Source organism: Homarus americanus, unplaced genomic scaffold (assembly GCF_018991925.1).
Source record: "Homarus americanus isolate GMGI-L3 unplaced genomic scaffold, GMGI_Hamer_2.0 scaffold46583, whole genome shotgun sequence".
Taxonomy (NCBI): Eukaryota; Metazoa; Arthropoda; class Malacostraca; order Decapoda; family Nephropidae; genus Homarus; species Homarus americanus.
In genome coordinates this window covers 1,578,821-1,603,528 of record NW_024731675.1, presented here as the reverse complement: position 1 = coordinate 1,603,528, position 24,708 = coordinate 1,578,821, and the positions used below count along the sequence as shown (strand labels likewise).

The 24,708-nt window shown below is 43.9% G+C and overlaps 1 protein-coding gene across 5 annotated transcripts in view; it reads right to left on the bottom strand.

Moving 5' to 3' along the window:
- The window catches only part of LOC121867740 (TBC1 domain family member 10A-like), a 49,574-nt gene that overhangs the window by 4,178 nt on the left and 20,688 nt on the right, over window positions 1–24,708 (bottom strand). For 3 of the 5 annotated variants that reach the window (XM_042367801.1, XM_042367802.1, XM_042367800.1), the window contains exons 2-5: window positions 7,328–7,457; window positions 3,772–3,948; window positions 3,101–3,238; window positions 2,578–2,755 (exon numbers count right to left, since the gene is read on the bottom strand). In XM_042367801.1, the coding sequence (XP_042223735.1) occupies window positions 2,578–2,755; window positions 3,101–3,238; window positions 3,772–3,948; window positions 7,328–7,449 (615 nt within the window). In that variant the 5' untranslated portion in view covers window positions 7,450–7,457. Of the gene's footprint in view, window positions 1–2,577; window positions 2,756–3,100; window positions 3,239–3,771; window positions 3,949–7,327; window positions 7,458–17,017; window positions 17,222–19,119; window positions 19,142–24,708 lie in introns of those variants that run through there. The other 2 variants (XM_042367798.1, XM_042367803.1) reach the window with 2 other exon arrangements.

Sequence of the window (24,708 nt, the reverse complement as noted above, 5' to 3'; positions counted from 1 at the left end):
CAGCTAAAACAATCTCTCGAACTTATAAAAAACTCCATTTGAAGAAGGAGAGAGGATGATGCTAGCCCTCAGCCTTCCATTTGAAGAAGGAGAGAGGATGATGCTAGCCCTCAGCCTTCCACTTCAAGGAGAGAGGATGATGCTAGTCCTCAGCCTTCCACTTCAAGAAGGAGAGAGGATGTTCATGGTGGAGATTCTGTCAGTCCAGAGGTTCCTGACATTTTCATGGAAGGTCACTCACCTTCCAAGAAGCAGTAAAATGCTTCTCCTCCACCTCCACTTCCTTCTCTTCTCCCTTCTCCTCCTCCACCTCCCACTTCAAATTCACATCATCATCATCATCCAGGAGCCTTCTACATACACACCTCAAAGTGAGTGAACTTTTCTACCTTTTTTTGTTGAATTTATGCAATTTTCGGTGAGCTGGAACCAATTACCCAAAAACCCATTGAAACAATGGTTTCGGTTAACGAGTTTTTCGGTTAACAAGCAACCTGCTGGAACGGATTGTGATCGTTAACCGAGGGACCACTGTAATATCAATATTGTTTGGAATGTTTAAACTATGAAATTTGTTGTATGGGCAGCTAGTATCCAATGAATTAGTTTATGTGCTTAGCAATATTTATATATTCAAAATAGTATTACTGTGTTGCACAATAAAGCACAATTAACTAATACCTGTAATATTTATTTACTGAGCCAATCAGTGCAGTGTAGTGTAGTGCCGTTTGCTTAAGCTTGGTTATTAATCGGGCAAAAAATTTATAAAAAATACAAGTTCAGATTGTCCGAGGCTGATGGGTAACCCCTCCAATACTTTACATCAGGTATGGGTAACCTGCCCATGTGCAGCACACAGAGTGATTGAGAAATTTAATTTAATGTGGCTCACGGTTCAGGTTGGCTTATGGTGAATAAAGCAATACTATACAGTACAGTATAGTAAAATATATAACCTTGAGTTTCACCATTCAAGGCTAGATGCAGTAACTATGAGATTGTTAAATAAGTTCATAGCCAATGAAAGAGATAGTGACGAGGACAACCTTTTCACAGAAGTAAAATCAGTATTTGTATGGTTCAAACTGAGATGGGAAAAATTGAGTGGCATTACAACTGATGGGGCAAAGGATATGGTAAGCTCCAATGCTGGACCTTGTTGTGTGGATTAAAGCAGAGATGTCTGATCGTGACTTGGATCCTCAAGAACTGACTAGTACTGTATATTTCATTGTATCATCCCTCAAGAGACTCTGTTCAAAGACACTTAATTTTAAGCATGTCATTGATCCAATCATTATGTGCACCAAACCTCAGACTTTGAATCATCATCAGTCTCTTGAAGACTGTACTGCGAAAAAAGTAAAAGAAATAAATGTCCTCGGGGCAAGCGCATAACGGGAGGAGAGCGCAGTGTGTAGGGGTTGGGGAGCACTGCTAAGGAAGCAGCGTCCCGGCTGGTCTTTGTCACTATGGTGAAGCAGGGAGTGTATGCAAATGGGGACTGTGTTATTCTCTCATTTGACTTTTATTTATTGATTTGGCAATACAATATTTTTTGTTCGTATTAGTTTTATTTACTCCTCACATTTCCTGGTACTGTATACGTATACTATTTTAAGAAAACTATGGAGGAAAATACACACACAAGTTTATCCTAAATTAACTTCTCCGTTAACCAGAATCCTTCAGACCAAGAACTCTCCAATAGCTCGAATTGAAATTAGTTCAGAATTTTCCCTGAAAATTCTCTGAATTCCGGGTTTGGGACCAAATTCAAAGGTTGAAAATCAGGTCCATTTTCCAAAAACTTTAATAAAAATTCTGAAAATTCTTAACACATTTTTATTTCTGGGTCAGGGAATAAATTTTCAGGGCATTTGAAATGATTGCATCACGAACCAACCCATCACCACGTGGCCCCTAATTGTCTGGAAGTGCGAGGGTTTACCGTACACGATAACGATTGGCTGGCCGATGTGACAGTCTTCGTCGACATTAGTACGCATCTCAACGACCCGAACGTCGGGTTACAGATAAGATGTCAAATGATTCACGAGTTATATGGCCACATCAAATCTATTGAAAACAAACTACGGTCATGGCAGAAACCTGAAACATTGCACTTTCCTACTCTCCTGCAAGTTTGTGGAAATTAATTACCTTCCCCCACATATGACACAACAGTGACACCTTCCCCCACATATGACACAACAGGGTGACACCTTCCCCCACATATGACACAACAGTGACACCTTCCCCCACATATGACACAACAGGGTGACACCTTCCCCCACATATGACACAACAGTGACACCTTCCCCCACATATGACACAACAGGGTGACACCTTCCCCCATATGACACAACAGAGTGACACCTTCCCCTTGACACCCCACATATGACACAACAGGGTGACACCTTTCCCCACATATGCCACAACAGGGTGACGACACAACACACACTGACACAACAGAGTGACACCTTCCCCCACATATGACACAACAGTGACACCTTCCCCCACATATGACACAACAGGGTGACACCTTCCCCCACATCTCAATACCCTACTTACCAATCCCCGAGCGTAATATCCTGGGACGTATTTATCGCAAATTGATTTTAAGCACCAAAACGCAGGCTCAGCGGGCATCTGCATGAGGAGGACGGCAGCAAGAGGGGCGTGGGCTTGGCAGTACTCGTCGGGAGAGACCTGAGCGTGGACCTTCAACACCCGGAATAAATCTTCTTGGCTGAAAGAAAGAAAATGACGGAATGTTTTAGAGCTCATATTTACTTTCTGTAAATGTGTTATTATAGTATAGTGAGAGCAGCTATACAGGAGACTACACTACACAACACTATACTACACTACACAACACTATGCAACACTACACTACACTATGCAACATACACAACACTACACTGCAACACTACACTAGTTATGGCGAGCCAAGTGTTGTGTATCTTTCCAAACACCTCAGCTATAAATCATAATATTGTAGGAACAGCCATACAAGATGACAATATTAACTAAGCAGCTTAAAGGACACGGTATTGTTTTTGCAGTGTGTGTGTGTGTGTGTGTTTTAACTCACCCATGCCCTCCTTTCTGTAGGAACATTTCATGAAGAGGAAACTGTCGATGAAGATCCTTCCTGATGTCGTCTTCCAGTCTGGGGTCAGCCGGAGCCTCGGCCAACTGGTCAAACGCACAAGGATTTCTCTCCAGTTGTCTGATGAAGGAAAACACAATACAGTTCAGTACATAATGTTAAATACTGAAATGATAACTGTATCTGATGAAATATGAGAAAGAGACTTGAATACAAAATATTGGTGAAGACAAACGAGGAGCTCCAGACCATAACCCGCTAAGAGCCATATGTCGTGTTATGTGTTGTATTGTATTCCCCTAACCTCTCCTCTCTCCCCTGGGTAAGTCAGAGAGCTAATTGGGAACCTGTACATGAGCCTGAGAGTCCTCTCAAGAGACTATATATTATGCGTGATGAATCAATGTAAACTTGTATGAGGAACTTACTGAATATTTATGTTTACTGTACTACTATATGTTGGGTGATGGAGGTGTTGGCCCTTGACTACATCACAAGTCTTAGCTACAGGAGAGTGAGTGTTGCTCTTCACTCGCATTACTGTACAGTAAACGACACTTACAAAATTCCCAAATAGATGACCGACGACCTCACTTAACCCAACCTAAGGTGCTGTACTGTACTAAGAACGAACAACACTTGATGAGATTTACTTGTGTGCACCACACAGGTGTTGCCATCCTCGTGCACGGAGAGCTGAAGGAATTCCCTTGCGGCATCTGTCTCTGACTTTCTTGTACTTCTTGAGCATGTGAGAGTCCCAGTTGCTGAACATATCCAGCCATTTCTTCTCTCTTCTTCTGATAACATCTACTGGTACTGTTTCCTCCCTGAAGAAATTAATGAACTGTGAGACAAAACATCTGTACTGTACTGTACTGTACTGTACTACTGTTACTAGCACCAGCAGGTGATGGTGTACTGTACTGTTACTAACACCAGCAGGTGATGGTGTACTGTACTGTTACTAACACCAGCAGGTGATGGTGTACTGTACTGTTACTAACACCAGCAGGTGATGGTGTAGTGTACTGTTACTAACACCAGCAGGTGATGGTGTAGTGTACTGTTACTAACACCAGCAGGTGATGGTGTAGTGTACTGTTACTAACACCAGCAGGTGATGGTGTACTGTACTGTTACTAACACCAGCAGGTGATGTGTACTGTACTGTTACTAACACCAGCAGGTGATGGTGTAGTGTACTGTTACTAGCACCAGCAGGTGATGGTGTACTGTACTGTTACTAACACCAGCAGGTGATGGTGTAGTGTACTGTTACTAGCACCAGCAGGTGATGGTGTACTGTACTGTTACTAACACCAGCAGGTGATGGTGTAGTGTACTGTTACTAGCACCAGCAGGTGATGGTGTAGTGTACTGTTACTAACACCAGCAGGTGATGGTGTACTGTACTGTTACTAACACCAGCAGGTGATGGTGTACTGTACTGTTACTAGCACCAGCAGGTGATGGTGTACTGTACTGTTACTAACACCAGCAGGTGATGGTGTACTGTACTGTTACTAGCACCAGCAGGTGATGGTGTACTGTACTGTTACTAACACCAGCAGGTGATGGTGTAGTGTACTGTTACTAACACCAGCAGGTGATGGTGTACTGTACTGTTACTAACACCAGCAGGTGATGGTGTACTGTACTGCTACTAACACCAGCAGGTGATGGTGTACTGTACTGTTACTAACACCAGCAGGTGATGGTGTAGTGTACTGTTACTAACACCAGCAGGTGATGGTGTACTGTACTGTTACTAACACCAGCAGGTGATGGTTACTAACACCAGCAGTGTGGTGGTGTACTACTGTACTGTTACTACACACCAGCAGGTGGTGGTGTAGTGTACTGTTACTAACACCATGCAGGTGTACTGTGGTGTAACTGTACTGTTACTAAGGTGATGGTGTAGTGATGGTGTAGTGTAACTGTTACTAACACCAGGTGCAGGTGTGGTGTACTCTACTGTTACTAACACCAGCAGGTGATGGTGTACTGTACTGTTACTAACACCAGCAGGTGATGGTGTACTGTACTGTTACTAACACCAGCAGGTGATGTACTGTACTGTACTGTACTGCTACTGTTAACACCAGCAGGTGATGGTGTACTGTACTGTTACTAACACCAGCAGGTGATGGTGTACTGTACTGTTACTAACACCAGCAGGTGATGGTGTACTGTACTGTTACTAACACCAGCAGGTGATGGTGTAGTGTACTGTTACTAACACCAGCAGGTGATGGTGTAGTGTACTGTTACTAACACCAGCAGGTGATGGTGTACTGTACTGTTACTAACACCAGCAGGTGATGGTGTACTGTACTGTTACTAACACCAGCAGGTGATGGTGTACTGTACTGTTACTAACACCAGCAGGTGATGGTGTATGTACTGTTACTAACACCAGCAGGTGATGGTGTACTGTACTGTTACTAACACCAGCAGGTGATGGTGTACTGTACTGTTACTACACCAGCAGGTGATGGTGTAGTGTACTGTTACTAACACCAGCAGGTGATGGTGTACTGTACTGTTACTAACACCAGCAGGTGATGGTGTACTGTACTGTTACTAACACCAGCAGGTGATGGTGTACTGTACTGTTACTAACACCAGCAGGTGATGGTGTACTGTACTGTTACTAACACCAGCAGGTGATGGTGTACTGTACTGTTTCTAGCACCAGCAGGTGATGGTGTACTGTACTGTTACTAACACCAGCAGGTGATGGTGTACTGTACTGTTACTAACACCAGCAGGTGATGTGTACTACTGTTACTAGCACCAGCAGGTGATGGTGTACTGTACTGTTACTAACACCAGCAGGTGATGGTGTACTGTACTGTTACTACACCAGCAGGTGATGGTGTACTGTACTGTTACTAACACCAGCAGGTGATGGTGTACTGTACTGTTACTAACACCAGCAGGTGATGGTGTAGTGTACTGTTACTAACACCAGCAGGTGATGGTGTAGTGTACTGTTACTAACACCAGCAGGTGATGGTGTACTGTACTGTTACTAACACCAGCAGGTGATGGTGTACTGTACTGTTACTAACACCAGCAGGTGATGGTGTACTGTACTGTTACTAACACCAGCAGGTGATGGTGTAGTGTACTGTTACTAACACCAGCAGGTGATGGTGTACTGTACTGTTACTAACACCAGCAGGTGATGGTGTACTGTACTGTTACTAGCACCAGCAGGTGATGGTGTAGTGTACTGTTACTAACACCAGCAGGTGATGGTGTAGTGTACTGTTACTAACACCAGCAGGTGATGGTGTAGTGTACTGTTACTAACACCAGCAGGTGATGGTGTACTGTACTGTTACTAGCACCAGCAGGTGATGGTGTACTGTACTGTTACTAACACCAGCAGGTGATGGTGTACTGTACTGTTACTAACACCAGCAGGTGATGGTGTAGTGTACTGTTACTAACACCAGCAGGTGATGGTGTACTGTACTGTTACTAACACCAGCGGGTGATGGTGTACTGTACTGTTACTAACACCAGCAGGTGATGGTGTACTGCACTTGTTTTTTTCGGGGATTAGCCCACCCTGGCACAGGTCACTGACCCACATTGGGGCCTGGGGGGCGAAAATGTAATAATAATAATAATAATAATAATAATAATAATAATAATAATAATAATAATAATAATAATAATAATAATAATAATAATAATAATAATAATAATAATAATAATAATAATAATAATAATAATAATAATAATAATATTGTTCAGTGATAATAATGCTAAAACATTGATCATTAAGGCCATTTTCCAGGGTGGTGTGGGTCAATACCTGGCTGTAGCTCTCCAGGCTCAAGTGTGTCTGGCAGCCTCTCTTGAGCTAATTCCTCACACCCTCTCCCTATGTTATTCTTAACCTAACCTACCCCTGGCCCTCCTCTCATTTATACACCTCTTTACCAAGCTGGTCTCATCCACACGTCCAAACTATCTCAGCCCACAGAAACTCTCCATAAAACCTCACCAATACAGTACTGTACTGTACTGTACTGTACCCTCAATCCCCAGCTATCCTCTTAGCTTTGACTAAGGTGACCAGTATTTCAGTGTCTCCACCTCACCACTTGAGCCTGTGTACAGCACTGTATGTCATCCTCTTTAACTTCCCCATGACCACAGTCACCACACGTGTAGGTCTTTACTTACCCGTCCTCAGTGTACTGAGCTCCTCCCAGGAAACCAAACTTGTCTGGCACTGTGGACACCTCAGACGCGGCAGCCACACTGCTGGCCACAGATTCTGAGTCAGACCAGTCTCGTGTAGCCATGTCCGACTCTGTAACATTGTCACCACTTTATATAGTACAGCGTCTCAACACAGATGGTGATGAGGATAACATGATTAACACCAGCAACAGACCTCACAAGTGTTACTGTTGTATACAAACTCTCACCACCAATACTTGTAAGAGTGTATACACCAAGACAGTGTATACACCAAGACAGTGTATACACCAAAACAGAGTATACACCAACACAGTGTATACATCACTGTGAGACAAGTGGCAACACCATAAAACAGTTAAAGTTTAGAGAGACGTTTGAAGGCAGCTTTACCACCAACAACACGTGAGTCTGGCTCAACACTTGTCATCAATATTATCTATATTTATGACTACTGTACTGTACTGTAGTTAGACAAGAAGCAAAAGTTAAATTTTTCTCTTGATAAAAAGTAGTGATGACCACTTACACAAGTTTACATAATTCATAGTAAAATGCTTAAAATACAGAACTGTACATCATTTATTTGACACTAATACTACAGTAACAACTTACATAAAGTAAGCGCTCGTACATTGTGCTATACTATACTTGTACACACGGTAAAATAAAGTAGGAGTGTCTGCTGACTTACATACATCACCTCATGTGCCAGGAGAGTTCAGAGGTTCCACCCACCTATGGTAGGGCCATATTAGTTATGTCCCACAGGACCAGCATAATATCATCAACACTATTACATTACAGTAATAATTATCTTACAAGGCATATTCCACTATCACTCGTCCATGGTGTCATATTGTTTTGCACATAATCCATGCTGTACCTTTTACTATGTACACATGTGTATCATCCACACATGTTGGTTAGTAATACCAGAACTACACATCATCATCATCACTACTGTACTGTACACAGAACTTTGAAGCATCATCCCGGATACAAATGTTAACATACTGTATGTATACAGTATTTTGTTCAACAAGTTAATGTAACATAATATTGAATATTGTACAATACCCTATATAATATTACAAGACTTCTAGAATAAATATCTTAAGGTGACACTTATTATATTGTTTAACTCTTCTGGGGAGGGGGGAGGAGGAGTGGAAGGGGAGGGTGAGGAGAGGAAGAGGGGGGTGAGGAGAGGAAGAGGGGGGTGAGGAGAGGCGAGGAGGGGAGGGGAGGGTGAGGAGATACCTGTACACCACCCTGCTTCTGTTTAGAACTCATGGCAACAAAATAGTTCCACCAACGGCACAACAAACTAACATAAATCCTGGGATCACTTTCAAAGGAAGGCTGAGGCAACAGTTACAGTGTGTGTGGGGGAGAAGGGTCAACACAGACACAATGGGAAGCTGGAGGTAATTTCAAATGCTTATTTCCTTTACTGATGGATTCCATCCCTGGATTCCTTGCAACTTGGGGAAGGTTTTACATTTAGTTCTCCAATAATTTGGGCTCATAACTGCAGATCCACAAATAATGAATACGTATTCGGATAAAGAAGACCACAGCAGTACTGTACAACGGTGTGTTGCACATTACTGCTGTGTGCAAAATTATACAGTATTGATTCATAATCTCTGTACATATACTACTACAGTGAGTTTTGCTATAACGCGTGTTTTGACAACGCAAATTGGCTCTAACGCGATTGATGAATAGAGTAACAATATTTGTAAAACGCGAACTCGTTTGCTCTAACGCGATTCCACTCGAACGGTTGTTATGGCTTGGCGCGGGGTTATGCAGAGTTTACAGTTCACGTTCGACATCACATCAGACCATCAGTGAGGTAGAGCCACAGTTAGGGTGGGAATTACAGCATCTGATGTCTCCCCCTAATCTACTGTCAGTCATCAATCCCCTCACGCCAAATCAGTAATACGTGCAGCTCAGTTTTTTGTGGATGGTCAATTCAATAAAAGTCAATAACAATTACCTTTGTAAACTTATATTATCACATAGATATTTCTTCGTCCATCCTGCCAAATAAATTCTTGTTCACTTAGTTATTAGAAAAATCAATTAATAATAATTTTCTCCTATTTTCATATATGAGTAATACCATCACTATAAGCCATTAATTATATTCTCTCTAATTTCGTGTAATCTAACAAAAATTAATCACATATCACGTTGTTACACCATCTGGCTTATTAATTAACTGCAATATTGTCAAGCTACCAACTTCAGTTTATTAAATATCTTTATATAACAGTTTAAGTTAAGTATCTCTCTAATTATTCTTGTTTATCATAAAATATTCCCCCTAATAACAATCACTCATAAATAGTCTTTAATTATCATTGGTATATATTATAGCAATACGTATATTAATTAAAAGAGCCGATATAATAAATCCAAACAACAGCCTTACATATTTGGTTACAATGGTATCATATAAAACTACAAATTTTACCTGTACTGTACTGTATAAAGATAGCATCACAAGAACCATAAATACAGCACAGGTGGAGTGTGTTAGTCATACCACTCGGAGCTTTACAATGACAGCTCAGTGTAGGACATAAGTGCGTGTGTGTGTGTGTGTTTTTACACAGGGTGGTGTAATGCATCTAGTGTGGCAGCATTATGTTTGTGTTAAGATGCAAGCACTGCTTGCTTCCTCTCGTCTTCAGCTGCCGCAGCTGGCTAGCCCTAGTGGCAAACAGAGAAGCAGCTTGCCTAAGTCTTCCCCTGCCAGTACACAGCTTCTTCACCACCAAGACTCCTGCTGTGCCTCCTCGTGGCAACATACTGTAGATGGGTGCCTCGTGGGCCCAGGCTAGACCAGCAGGGGATCTCGGAGTAGCAGTGGGCCTCAGAGGGGCGGTGCATAGGCCCACTGGCATGTGGACACGTCCTGGCACCTACCGACCATTGACCCGCTGCCTTGTGGGTTAACCTTGGTAGGTATAAGGCTACGGAAGTAAACCCTGAACAAAAAATCTGCGGTGGAGCCCCGCATCAGGCAGACATGCTTACAGAGCTCCAACAAGACCCCAACGGCGGTGTAGGCAGAAGAGGTGATCAACACGGGAACCCAACGACTACACCGGCGAACGAAGGCAATGCCTGACGGACAGGCTACTAAGGCGAAACCCAACAAACTGGGCTTCGGCAGTCCATTGTAACTCTCCTCTCCCCAGTCATTGCAATACCTGCACCACTGGCTCAGGAAAAAGGGAGAGACAAGATGTGTGGTTGTGCTCCTCTGCCTCACCACATAAATCAACTCACGCTCAGCCATCATAACACTCCTATCATCAAACCCCTATACCCCCAAAAGTCCCATGGCGACAGGGACAGGCAGAGATGACTGCCGGGAGTCTCTAGTCACAACTTTGCACATGGGCGGCACAGATAAGATGGTTGTTTGTGTACTGGGATCCAGGCAGCAGTGCAATCCAGTCCTGTCTGTGTGACTGAGCAGCCCTTATGAGGAGCCACTCTGCTAACCCCACATGGGGAGGGGGCTAGAAAAGGTGTCCTAAACATAGCCTGCCTAAAAAAAAAAACCTGACTAGGCAACTGCACCCAGTAAGGTCATCCTTATGCAGTCAAAAACACAATCAAATCACAGATCCAAATAAAAACAAACCATACAACCTCTTATGGTCGCTGCATGGAATATCAGGACCCTTCTGGATACTTGTACAAATGAGGATCCTGAAAGAAGAACTGCCCTTGTGGCAGAAGAGCTGGCTAGGTATAACATCGACATAACAGCCATTAGTGAGTCCAGGCTCACAGACGAGGGTCAACTCACAGAACGGGGGTCTGGCTATACCTTCTTCTGGAAGGGTAAGTCTGCTGCGGAGAGAAGCAGCATTTATGGAGTTGGCTTTGCCATCCGCCAACGCATCCTACACGAGCTAACTGAAATGCCTGTTAGGATCAACGAGCGCTTCGTGATGCTCCGAGTCCCACTGAGTCACTCGCGTCATGCCTTCTTCATCAGTTCATACGCCTCAACACTGGATGCAGTGGATAACATCAAGGAGGCCTTTTATGCCAACCTTGACAGAGTGCTAACCTCTATCCCTGGAGAAGACAAGGTTGTGCTCCTTGGCGACTTCATTGCCAGGGTTGTCCTGATAAACAACCCGACAACAAACAGCCCAAATCCCTGTACCGCATTGAGTACAAGTATTCTTGAAACTGTCATGACAAAAACCTGTAGAGAGACCCTCGGCCAGGTCGAAAGAATACACCAGGACTGGTTTGATGAAAATGTCCCGGATGATAAACGTGCTGCGCTAATTGACTGGCAGAACAACCCTCAGTCTAGGACCAAAGCTGATACCTTCCTCCGGAAGAATGCAGCGGCCCAGCGCGAACTTCGCAAACTAAAGAACGACTGGTTTAAAAATAAAGCATGTGAAATGCAAAAACTTGCATATCAAGACAAGATGCGCAAATTCTTCAACTACACTAAAATATTTTATGGGCCAATCACTCATGAGACAGTCTCCCTTTGCTCATCCCAAGTAACTCCCCAATTAAAGACGAAGAAGGCGTCCGTCAACGCTGAAAAGAGCACTACCATTCGCTGCTCAACCGAAACACCAATGTGGATATCCTGACTACCCAGTAGGTAGTCAGGAGCTGACCCATCTCAGCTATCCTCCATCCCTGGATGAGGTAGCTACTACCATCAAACAGTTGAAAAATAACGAAGCCTCAGGGCCTGATGGAATCCCAGCAGAGGTGTATAAAGCAGGAGGACCTCTGCTTACCAGCCATCTCCACTCTCTCCTGGAGAATGTATGGGAAAAGGAGGAAATCCTCCAAGCACTGAAAGACGCCTCCATCGTCAATATTTATAAGAACAAGGGAGACCAGTCAGACTGTGGCAACTACCGTGGGATCTCGCTGCTGTCCGTAGCTGGCAAGATTATCGCCCGAGTCCTCCTAAAGACTACTACCTGAGGCAGAAAACTTCCTACCAGAATCTCAATGTTGCTTTAGACCATCACGTGGTACCACTGACATGATCTTTGCTGCCCGTCAGATACAGGAAAAGTGCAGAGAACAGCGTCGTGACCTGTACATGGCAATTATCGACCTAACCAAGGCCTTCGACTCGGTCAACAGGGAGGCCCTCAGCCGGTTTGGCTGCCCACCAAAATTCATCGCCATTGTGAGGCAACTCTACGATGGCATAAACGGCAGTGTCCTACACAACAGCACCCAGTCTGAGTTCTTCCCTATCCAAACGGGGGTAAAACAAGGATGTGTACTGTCACCAACTCTCTTTTTCCATTTTCTTGGTTGCCTTCCTTACTCGTGCTAGTGCCAATTTAGCCGGCAGGGTGGACATCAAGTACCGGGTGAAGGATTTTTTCAAAATAAGATGACTCCAGGCAGGAACAAAGGAGTTGGCAGCTTCCATTACTAAACTTCAGTATGCAGACCACCTCACCCTTGTCGCTCACACTGAACCCGACCTACAGGAGATCCTGAACACCTATTGCAGATGCGTATGCACACTTCGACCTCGAGGTGAATGTACGTAAAACTCAAGATTCTCTTTGAACCTGCCCCTGGATCAGCCACACCTCCACCATCCATCCAGCTTAACGGTACTACCCTCTCTAATGTTACCCACTTTCAGTATCTCGGCTCCCACCTGTCCACCACCACGGACATTGATGAAGAGATTCAGCATCGGATCAGATGAGCATCTCAAGCCTTTGGCAGACTCCGTACCCGTGTCTTCAGCTGTAGGGAGTTGAAATTATCTACAAAGTTACACATATATCAAGCAGTGGTCCTCCCCACCCTGCTATATGGCAGTGAGACATGAATCACATACAGGAAACACCTCAAGGCACTTGAAAACTTTCACCAGCGTAGTCTACGTTTCATCCTCCGAGTTTGCTGGGAAGACAAGAGAACAAACGGCAGTATTCTCGCTGACACCAACTGTAGGAGCATCGAGGCTACCATTATCCATGAAAAACTACGCTGGACTGGCCATGTTATCTGCATGGACGACAGTAGACTGCCAAAGCAGCTACTTTACAGTCACCTAACAAATAGTAAACGTTAAGCTGGCAGGCAACTGAATAGGTATAAGGATAGTCTTAAGGCAAACCTGAAAAAGTGCCAATTCGACCCCCTCAGCTGGGAGACGATTACTCCACACCGTAACACTTGGAGGAGCACCACAAGAGAAGGTGTCAATACCTTCAAATTAACCAGACTGCGTAAAAAAGCAGCCAAGCGCCAGTGTAGGAAAGGCGCTACCGCCACCCCTCCCACACTAGATGTAGACCCCTACATGTGCAACATGTGGTCGACACTGTCGGTCCCATATTGGCCTCTTTAGTCACCTCAGAACTCACCAACCTAGGTGACATCCTTAATAACTCATACCATTGTATCTTAGCTGAATGATCGTCATACTCGATTCCGAGTGACAGAACTGAGTGACAGAAAAGTAGTACATAAGAACCTAAGGAGTCTGCAATAGGCTGGTTGGCCTGTGCATGGCAGCTCCTGTCGAGAGTTACTACCACTCTCTATCATCCATGAATCTATCTAGCCTCCTTTTAAAACTTTCCAGCATTCCAGCACTTACTACAAAGTTGCTAAGCTTGTTCCACCACCCTATTTGTGAACCAGTACCTTCTTATCTCCCTCCTAAACCTAAACTTATCCAACTTAAATCCGTTGCTACGAGTCCTATCCTTGTTGATAACAGTGCAGTGATCAACAAGGTCAAAAGACTTCCTGAAGTCAACAAGGGCAACGGCCAGTGATGTCTTACATTTCTGTGTGTGTGTGTGTGTGTGTGTGTGTGTGTGTGTGTGTGTGTGTGTGTGTGTGTGTGTGTGTGTGTGTGTGTGTGTGTGTGTGTGTGTGTGTGTCTCTGGGCTTAAATATTTACCTTATAACACTTTACATCCTGGAATGTGAGCCTCTAACAATGTTCTGAGGTTAAAACAGAGGTTCAAAGTTGTCATACATACACACACCCACTACAGGTAGTGATATCTCTGTTAGCCGGAATAATTGGTGCAGAACACTTCCAGGAATGAGAGATTTCCGGGTAACGAGGCGACTCTTTCAAAGCCGGAAAAAATCCCTCGTCCCTCCAAATTTTCTCAGAATTTACAGAAAATGCGCCTAATTTTCATCTCTCTAACCCAGAAAGAACTCCCCCATCCCCAGAATTTTCCAGGTATCGGGAAATTTTTCTTGGAATTTACCGGAAAATGTGCCCCTCGTAAAATCATTGTGAAAGCCGGAATTTTCCGTAAAGATTTCAATTGCGGCTATTGGAGAGTTCCTGAGATATTACCATACAGTATCTACACACACCCACTAGAAATATGTACACATACACTACAAACATCCACACACTATAATCATCTACACATCCAAGATATCGTCCATCACCTGTTCACAATATTATTAACACTGTGTTGACGTCTGAGATGTAGCCTTTACTGTACAACAATAAGTGATTGTTTAAGCCTATCACTGGCTGTCAGTAAAGGGTTAAATATCATAGTGCTGACTACTAATATGTACAGTGTGGTCGTTAGGTCAGGTTAGGGCTGAGTTTGGTTGGTTTGGGTTAGGTTAGGCTGGGTTGGGTTAGGTTAGGTTAGGCTGGGTTGGGTTGGGTTAGGTTACGTTAGGTTGGATCAAATTAGACTGGTTCAAGTTGGGTTGGGTTAGGCTGGGTTAGATTAGGTTAAGTAAGGCTGGGTTGGGTAAGTCTAATGTTCAAGATGGGTGAAGGATAATGTGTATAGTGCATTTGTCCCGGCTGAGAAGAGATGCCCCGCCCCCTCATCAAGAGCCAGCTGATTGGCTGTTGCAAATCTGACCGATTTCATCCTGAAGTAATGATGTATTTCTAAATGAGTTTATTTATAATTGTTGGGATGCAAAAACTACCATTTTAAAAGATCAGAATCGCATTAAAATATTCCACAGTCCCTAACAGTTAGTGGATGAGTGTGACAGCTTGGCCGCTAGAGCCATCAGCCGAGGCGGGAAATATGAAGTTGTTCGCAGTCATATTTCCCGCCTCTGCTGACGGCTGTGGAATATTTCAATGTGATTCTGATCTTTTAAAATGGTAGTTTTAGCATAATGTAATATTACTGCTACATAATTTGTCTTAGTATGCCTTATTGTGGGTAATAATAAGTACAGTATATATTAAATGTGTCCTCCAGAAGCGTCAAATGGCCACCAGAGTTTAACAGTTAATTCTTGTATAATATTTCTGATAAACTTCCTACTTGCTCATGTTTAAAATAATAAATGTTTGTATCTTTATATAATTTAGCTAAATATCTGAAAGGGTCATGCCAGCAATTATGAATAAAGTCATTTAGAAATACATCATTACTTCAGGACAAAATTGGACAGATTTGCAACAGCCAATCAGGTAACTCTTGAGGAGGGGGCAGGGCATCTCTTCTCAGCTGGAAAAAACCCACTATAGTGAAGTTATAAGAGTGCATTGAAGGTTAGTGTGTACAAGTGTGTCTAGTCATAAGTGTGTCGAAGGTTAGTGCTATACAAGTGTGTCTAGTCATAAGTGTGTCGAAGGTTAGTGTGTACAAGTGTGTCTAGTCATAAGTGTGTCGAAGGTTAGTGTGTACAAGTGTGTCTAGTCATAAGTGTGTCGAAGGTTATAAGTGTGTCTAGTCATAAGGTTAGTGCTATACAAGTGTGTCTAGTCATAAGTGTGTCGAAGTGTGTCTAGTGTGTACAAGTGTGTGTCTAGTCATAAGTGTGTCGAAGGTTAGTGTGTACAAGTGTGTCTAGTCATAAGTGTGTCGAAGGTTAGTGTGTACAAGTGTGTCTAGTCATAAGTGTGTCGAAGGTTAGTGTGTACAAGTGTGTCTAGTCATAAGTGTGTCGAAGGTTAGTGTGTACAAGTGTGTCTAGTCATAAGTGTGTCGAAGGTTAGTGTGTACAAGTGTGTCTAGTCATAAGTGTGTCGAAGGTTAGTGTGTACAAGTGTGTCTAGTCATAAGTGTGTCGAAGGTTAGTGTGTACAAGTGTGTCTAGTCATAAGTGTGTCGAAGGTTAGTGTGTACAAGTGTGTCTAGTCATAAGTGTGTCGAAGGTTAGTGTGTACAAGTGTGTCTAGTCATAAGTGTGTCGAAGGTTAGTGTGTACAAGTGTGTCTAGTCATAAGTGTGTCAAAGGTTAGTGTGTACAAGTGTGTCTAGTCATAAGTGTGTCGAAGGTTAGTGTGTACAAGTGTGTCTAGTCATAAGTGTGTCAAAGGTTAGTGTGTACAAGTGTGTCTAGTCATAAGTGTGTCGAAGGTTAGTGTGTACAAGTGTGTCTAGTCATAAGTGTGTCAAAGGTTAGTGTGTACAAGTGTGTCTAGTCATAAGTGTGTCGAAGGTTAGTGTGTACAAGTGTGTCTAGTCATAAGTGTGCATTGAAGGTTAGTGCTGTACAAGTGTGTCTAGTCATAAGTGTGTCAAAGGTTAGTGCTGTACAAGTGTGTCTACTATAATGATTAACTTGAGTGTTGTTGGAGAGAAACTGTGCAGCAGGAGGCAGCATTAGCAGCAGCACAAGAAGGAGTAACAGCATCGGGCAATATTCACTGACCAATGTACCACGTGGACGACATCTTGAGCTGGCTGCTGCTTCTTGTTGTCGATGATGTTGTAGCTTCCTGTTCTATCGCCTCCACCACGGTGTTAGTAGCACCAGTATTAAAACCACCAGTAACTTTTAACACCAATACTGTAACGGCATCAGTCCATTTGTAACACGAGTGCAGAGTCAGTGAGCACCATCACGGTGTTATGCCTGGAGAGACACTTACTTGATAACACACACACACGGTCAAGTGTTACTCCCACCACCTCCTCTACACTACACTACATTGGAGTTAGATTAGTGTCATATCATCACACCTTCAGGCTCCAACTGTTGTCGGTCTTCCAAATCTGGAATTTTACAACCAGCCTTTTCGCCTTCAACCCGACACTTGCTGCAGATCTTGACGGAGTCATCAGTTGGGCTCCGGCCACTGGTAGTGTGATTATTGTAGTGGATGAACCCGCCTACCACACCTATTGTACAGTACTGTCGGGAATACTGAAGTAGGTTACTGTACCAGTCTTGTATAACTTAAACTATAGGTAAAGTACTACTATTATCATCATCATTCTTACTCAAAACCTCAAGTCTGTCTGTCTGTCTGTGAGCCAAAATGACTAAAGGCAGCAGGTTGATCTGTGGATTTACACCAAACTCGGCAGGTTTTATTAACATGTGACAAGTGGTAAATTTTGGCAAAAATCGTGCCAAAACTGACCGAGTGTTGCCATGGAAAAAATTTAAGCAATGATACATCAGGTCGCTTTTCATTATTATGATCATCGTTATTACACACAAACAGAGACACCCTCCATTACTTTGGGCCCCAACACACTCCAGGTTGTAGACTCCACCAAGTTCATCGACTTCACTATAGACAACAAATTAATTGTAAAACACACGTCAGTACAAGTGTCAAATCCTGCAGTTTTCGTCTCAAGTCCCTAAGAGTTCCCACGCCAGAGCTTCACATTCATACTTCCCAAGATCATCTATGCCTTCCTCAACACACTGACCCCTCTCTGACCATCACCACGGCCTCATCTACAAATATGGGGAGAAGTTTCTGCACCATCCTCAACACCGGCTCCTGTATTATAGTATCACTTATGTTACTTGTACATATTAATCAAGTGACCCATTACCCAATTATGTAACTATATTTTCAGAATTTTGACAGCCATGTTGTTTCAGTAAACCATTAATTATTATAACATACAGTTCATGTCCCCATATCTAAAATGACTTGGTCAAGATAGTGGTGGTAGTGGGGGGTGGTGGTGGTAGTGGTAGTGGGTGGTGGGGGGGGATGGGGTGGTGGTAAGTAGTGGGGGGGTGGGGTGGGGTGGTGGTAGTGGGGGTGGTAGTAGTAGGGGTAGGGGTGGTGGTAGTGGTGGTGGTGGTAGTGGGGTGGTGGTAGGGGGTGGTGGTAGAGAGGATATGACAAGGGCGTAGTCCAGGTATTGTTGGTGGTGCAAGCACTTATACTTAACACTTTACAGAGACACACATGCATGAAAATACAATACATAACAAGATGTAAGTTAATCATAATGTTGAGGCTTACATCAGTGTGTGTGTGTGGGTGTGTGTGTCCATCAACACCTAAATGAGAATAATCCTTCCTAAAATAAGACAGGAAGCAGGTAACGTCATACAGTGGCTGGTGGTGACATCACATAGCATGATGACGAGCACATGGTGACGTCATCCATCAGAACATATGATGACAACAACAACAACAATAATAATAATAATAATAATATAGTACACTATCACACAAATATTACCCAAAACAATAACTAAGAACTTTACTTTAAATGTGTCAAGGTAACAGAGAGTTGTGTGGTGTGGCTGATGACTGACTGACTTGGAGCTGTGTATTCTGTACTGAACTGAACTGTACTGTGCTGTGCTGTACTGCACAATACTGTACAGCACTGTGCTGCACTATACTGTGCTGCACTGTACACCCTCACACTTCATGGAGCCATAAAACACTTCCAGTTAAACGTTTTCTGTTGTTGACATCTGTAACTGTTCCACCTGACTGTAACTATACAGTCACAAGGTGTACCATGATACAGTTACCACCTGTAACTTACTGTACAGTCACTACCTAGAGGTGATTGTGTGTGTGAGACAGACAACTAACGGATGGAGAGAGAGAGATAGCACTTGAACCACGTCAAAACACACACTGAAGTCACCACTGTACATGAACCTCCCTCCCTCACTCACTCTCACTTCCGCTGTCGGTGGCTGGTCAATGTTGGTGAAGATGCTCCACCATCACCACCACCACCCATCACCACTCACCACCGCCACCACCACCATCAACACTACCCACCACCACCACTGCCACCACCATCACCACCACCACCACCACCACCATACCATCACCACTGCCACCACCATCACCACTACTGCCACCACCACCACCATAATCACCACTGCCACCACAATCACCACCACTGCATCACCACTGCCACCACCATCACCACTGCCACCGCCACCACCCACTACGCACTACTGCCACCACCATCACCACTGCCACCACCATCACCACCGCCACCACCACCACCTGCCACCACCATCACCACTGCCACCACCACCACCGCCACCACCACCACCATCACCACTGCCACCACCATCACCACCGCCACCACCCACCACGCCACCACCACCACCACCCCGCCACCACCGCCACCACCACCACCACTGCCACCACCACCATCACCACCACCACCATCACTCACTACACCAATCATCACCACTATACCAACAATTCATCACCACCACTATACCAACACCATCACCACCACTATACCAACACCATCACCACCACTATACCACCACCATCACCACCACTATACCAACACCATCTATAACACTTCAATAACAGTCTGTCAAGGAACAACATGTACAGTATATCACCCAAACCATACATGTGGTGGTTACTGTAACACGTAACACAACACCACACTGGTCGTTTAACCTACTTGACAACACCCACACGCCCACCCTGGTGAGACAACAGCTCACCACCTGTACTCTACCTAGTTCAACACCACACTGGTCGTTTAACCTACTTGACAACACCCATTATCGCCCATGCTAATTCTAGAGACAACAGCTCACCACCTGTACTCTACCTTAGTTCAACAATCAATAATTGGCTGCTTTAACCTACTTGACAAATGTCTAATATCGCTCCACCCTGGTGGAGACAACAGCTCACCACCCGTACTCTACCTAGTTCAACACCACACTGGTCGTTTAACCCATTGACAACACCATTGATACCACCTCCTGGTGAGACAACAGCTTCCACCACCTGCATTCTCTACCTAGTTCAACACCACACTGGTCGTTTAACCTACTTGGACAACACCATTATTTTGACTGGTGAGACAACAGTCACCACCTGTACTCTACCTGTTCAACACCACAATGCAATGTTTAACCTACTTTGACAACATCTGATACCAATTCTGGTGAGACAACAGTCACCACCCGTACTCTACCTAGTTCAACACCACACTGGTCAGTTTAACCCACGGACAACAATTCCATTATCAAAGCCCACCCTGGTGAGACAACAGCTCACCACCTGTACTCTACCTAGTTCAACACCACACTGGTCGTTTAACCTACTTGACAACACCCACACGCCCACCCTCGTGAGACAACAGCTCACCACCTGTACTCTACCTAGTTCAACACCACACTGGTCGTTTAACCTACTTGACAACACCCACACGCCCACCCTGGTGAGACAACAGCTCACCACCTGTACTCTACCTAGTTCAACACCACACTGGTCGTTTAACCTACTTGACAACACCCACACGCCCACCCTGGTGAGACAACAGCTCACCACCTGTACTCTACCTAGTTCAACACCACACTGGTCGTTTAACCTACTTGACAACACCCACACGCCCACTCCTGGTGAGACAACAGCTCACCACCTGTACTCTACCTAGTTCAACACCACACTGGTCGTTTAACCTACTTGACAACACCCACGCCCACCCTGGTGAGACAACAGCTCACCACCTGTACTCTACCTAGTTCAACACCACACTGGTCGTTTAACCTACTTGACAACACCCACACGCCCACCCTCGTGAGACAACAGCTCACCACCTGTACTCTACCTAGTTCAACACCACACTGGTCGTTTAACCTACTTGACAACACCCACACGCCCACCCTGGTGAGACAACAGCTCACCACCTGTACTCTACCTAGTTCTACCTCATCCTCCTCTGGTGGTAACATCCAAGTGGTCTGCTGTGACGTCATTACATGTAGACGCTGACGTCACTCCACTCATTGTAAACATTACCCTAATACCTCCTCTTTTTTGTCTTAGAGAGAAAGGCGAAGATTAGAGGTGGGGGAAGGAAGTTATAGTTGGGATATTGAAGAAATTTAGGAGGAGGTAAGAGAGGGCTAAGGTAATAGTGTGTTAGGGTTGTGTCATGGGTTAGTTATTGGCTGTCGGTACAGGCACTAGCCATCCTACCCTGTCCCATGTATGGGTGTTTTAAGGCCCTTATTTCATATTCCGCCGACCCTACTGGTGGATGCTGATCTAGGGAGGTTGTCTATTGCCTGGTAGTGTTCCTGATACACTCCAGGGAAGGGAGGGGGAGGGAAGGAAGGGGGGCTATGACTTCCTGGTCCTAACACACAAACTCTCTCTCTCTCTCTCTCTCATTATCCACTAGTGTGATGGACGCAGTACAACCTAACCTAACCTAACCACTGAACCTGTGTGTCATGTACTACCCCTTCCCCCTCCCCCACACACAGGAAATTCCAATTAAATCTAGCCATTACTTCCACCTCCTCCCTCACCCCTACCTCTCCTCCTCCCTTAGCCCTCATCCCTCTGCCCTCCTCCCACTCCCTTAGCCCTCCTCCCACTCCCTTAGCCCTCATCCCTACCTCTCCTCCCACTCCCTCTCTTCATGTGAGGGGAAGAAGAGGCTGTAAGACAACATCAAGATTACACCGCGGTAATGATACAGTAGGTCAGGAGCCACAATATTTAGACAGTATAAACTTGCCAGATATATATAGAAGTTAACATATAAAAGCGTTAACTATATTACCTGGACACCACGAGAGAGAGAGAGATATCAACCTACTCACCCACATCACCTTAGCTAACAATAAATAATGAACATAATGTATAATAATATAAGTCTTAAAAAATAAAAAGGAAATACAGGGTGTCCATATATGATTACCCTGATTAAAACATGAACTGTTTTAAGGTAATCCTTTATGGACACCCTATATTTCCTTTTTATTTTTTAATAAATTCAAAAGAAAACGATTCTCAGAGGTTAGGCCTCAGACATTTTCTACCAACTGGAGGTGAGAGAAAACGTCTTTACCTGTGTTCAAACATCTCCCAAATGGCATCAATAAAACTCTTAACTTAATTACCAAGATGACTAATAGGGAATGTTCTGTGCATCACGACACCTGGCAACTGTCTCTCAAAGAGCGCACAGTTGCCAGTTAGTAAATACTGTAAGGCGGCTGTAACCTGCAGTGTCTGACATCACGGTTATAATTAGACTAAACTACGTAAATGGTGGAGCTTACCTCGTTAACTGTGTACCGTACTTTAACACTATTATGTACAGTACTGTAACACTATTATGTACAGTACTGTAACACTATTATGTACAGTACTGTAACACTTTATGTAACAAACACATACCCTGTAAATATACACCAGACTGTAACACTATTATGTACCATAAACTTGATATGTACAACACAATATTTTCAACTACAGTCCCCCACAATAACCACAACAGTCCCCCACAATAACCACAACAGTCCTCCACAATAACCACAACAGTCCCAATAACCACAACAGAAACACAACAGTCCACAATAACCACAACAGTAACCACAACAGTCCACAATAACCACAAACAGTCACAACAGTCCCACAATAACCACAACAGTCACCCACAATAACCACAACAGTCACCCACACAACCACAACAGTAACCACAACAGTAACCACAACAGTCCCACAGACAACCACAACAGTTCCCCCAATAACCACAACAGTCCCCACAACCAACCACAACAGCCACAACAGTCCCCACACAACCACAACAGTCCCCCCACAATAACCACAACAGTCCCCCACAAATAACCACAACAGTCCCCCACAATAACCACAACAGTCACACACAACCACAACAGTCCCCCACAATAACCACCCCCACACAACCACAACAGTCCCCCACAATAACCACAACAGTCCCCACAACAACCACAACAGTCCCCACAATAACCACAACAGTCCCCCACAAACCACAACAGTCCCCCACAGTGTCCCCACAATACAGTCCCACAATGAAGTAACAGTATACAACAGTTCCCCACAAATAACCACAACAGCCACAACAGTCCCCACAATAACCACAACAGTCCCACAACAGTCCCCACAATAACCACAACAGTCCCCCACACAACCACAACAGTCCCCACAAACCACAACAGTCCACAACAGTCCCCCACAATAACCACAACAGTCCCCCACAATAACCACAACAGTTCCCCACAATAACCACAACAGTCCCCCACAATAACCACAACTACAGCTTAAACAACAGAGCCCAGTGAAGTGTGCTATATATAAATGCACACCAAGGTTACATCCTGCTGCTGCTGTTAAACCTTTTAACCAACCCACAATGTTAAACCATCCCACATTTTACACATCCGTTAAAACATGATAAATATATCAGTCGCCATATTTATCTGCATGGGGGGGGGGTGTTACGCCAGGCCACAATATTGTTAAAGGTGCCGTAAGTATAATAATGGCACAGCATAATTATCCTCCACAGTGCCATACTGTTACTTTATGACAAGAGGTAACTGTTGTAGGTATTGGTGAGTGGTACCAGTTAAGTTACAGTCAGTTAATAGAACAACATTTAAGCTTATCAATACAATTCTCTTATCTGCCAAACAAAACCAATTACTCTCTCTCTCTCTGATAATAATAATAATAATAATGATAATAATAACAACTACAACAGCTAAACTATGATGACACCACTAGACACTTGCTACACTTAACACCCACTAATAAGTTTATAAAAAAAATACACGTAAATCACTTTATTATTACAGAAAAACTAAAAGGTCATATATTAGGAAAAGTTAAGAATACCATCACAACTATTAATACATCATACACACTGTGGTGATTCATGTACACACATCTTATGTGTGTGTGTCTGATGGTGCTGGGCTACACACACCTACATTAATACTCTTTCCCGTCAACTGGGAGACAGTGTAGAGCCTGACACGTGTACACCATCCAGCCAGGTGCAGTCGACCAGGATCCAACACCCTGGGTCTCGTACTGGTAATGTTACCCGACAATACTTGGTAAAGTAAGGCTGTATGTATGGGTGATGGGTGGCTCTGTTTTGGGCTGTATCACTGTCAGGATAAATATTAAGCAATCCATATGTAACATTTATATAATAATAAACTAGTCATTGTTATTTTAAATCATGAGAAGTTTCCAAATGTTCATAAATTTGTTTAAATAATGAAGAAAATTTGACGTGAGAATCTTGTGGCAGCTGTGGTTGTGGTCCAGTTGCTAATTAATATAATTGTCTTGTTTT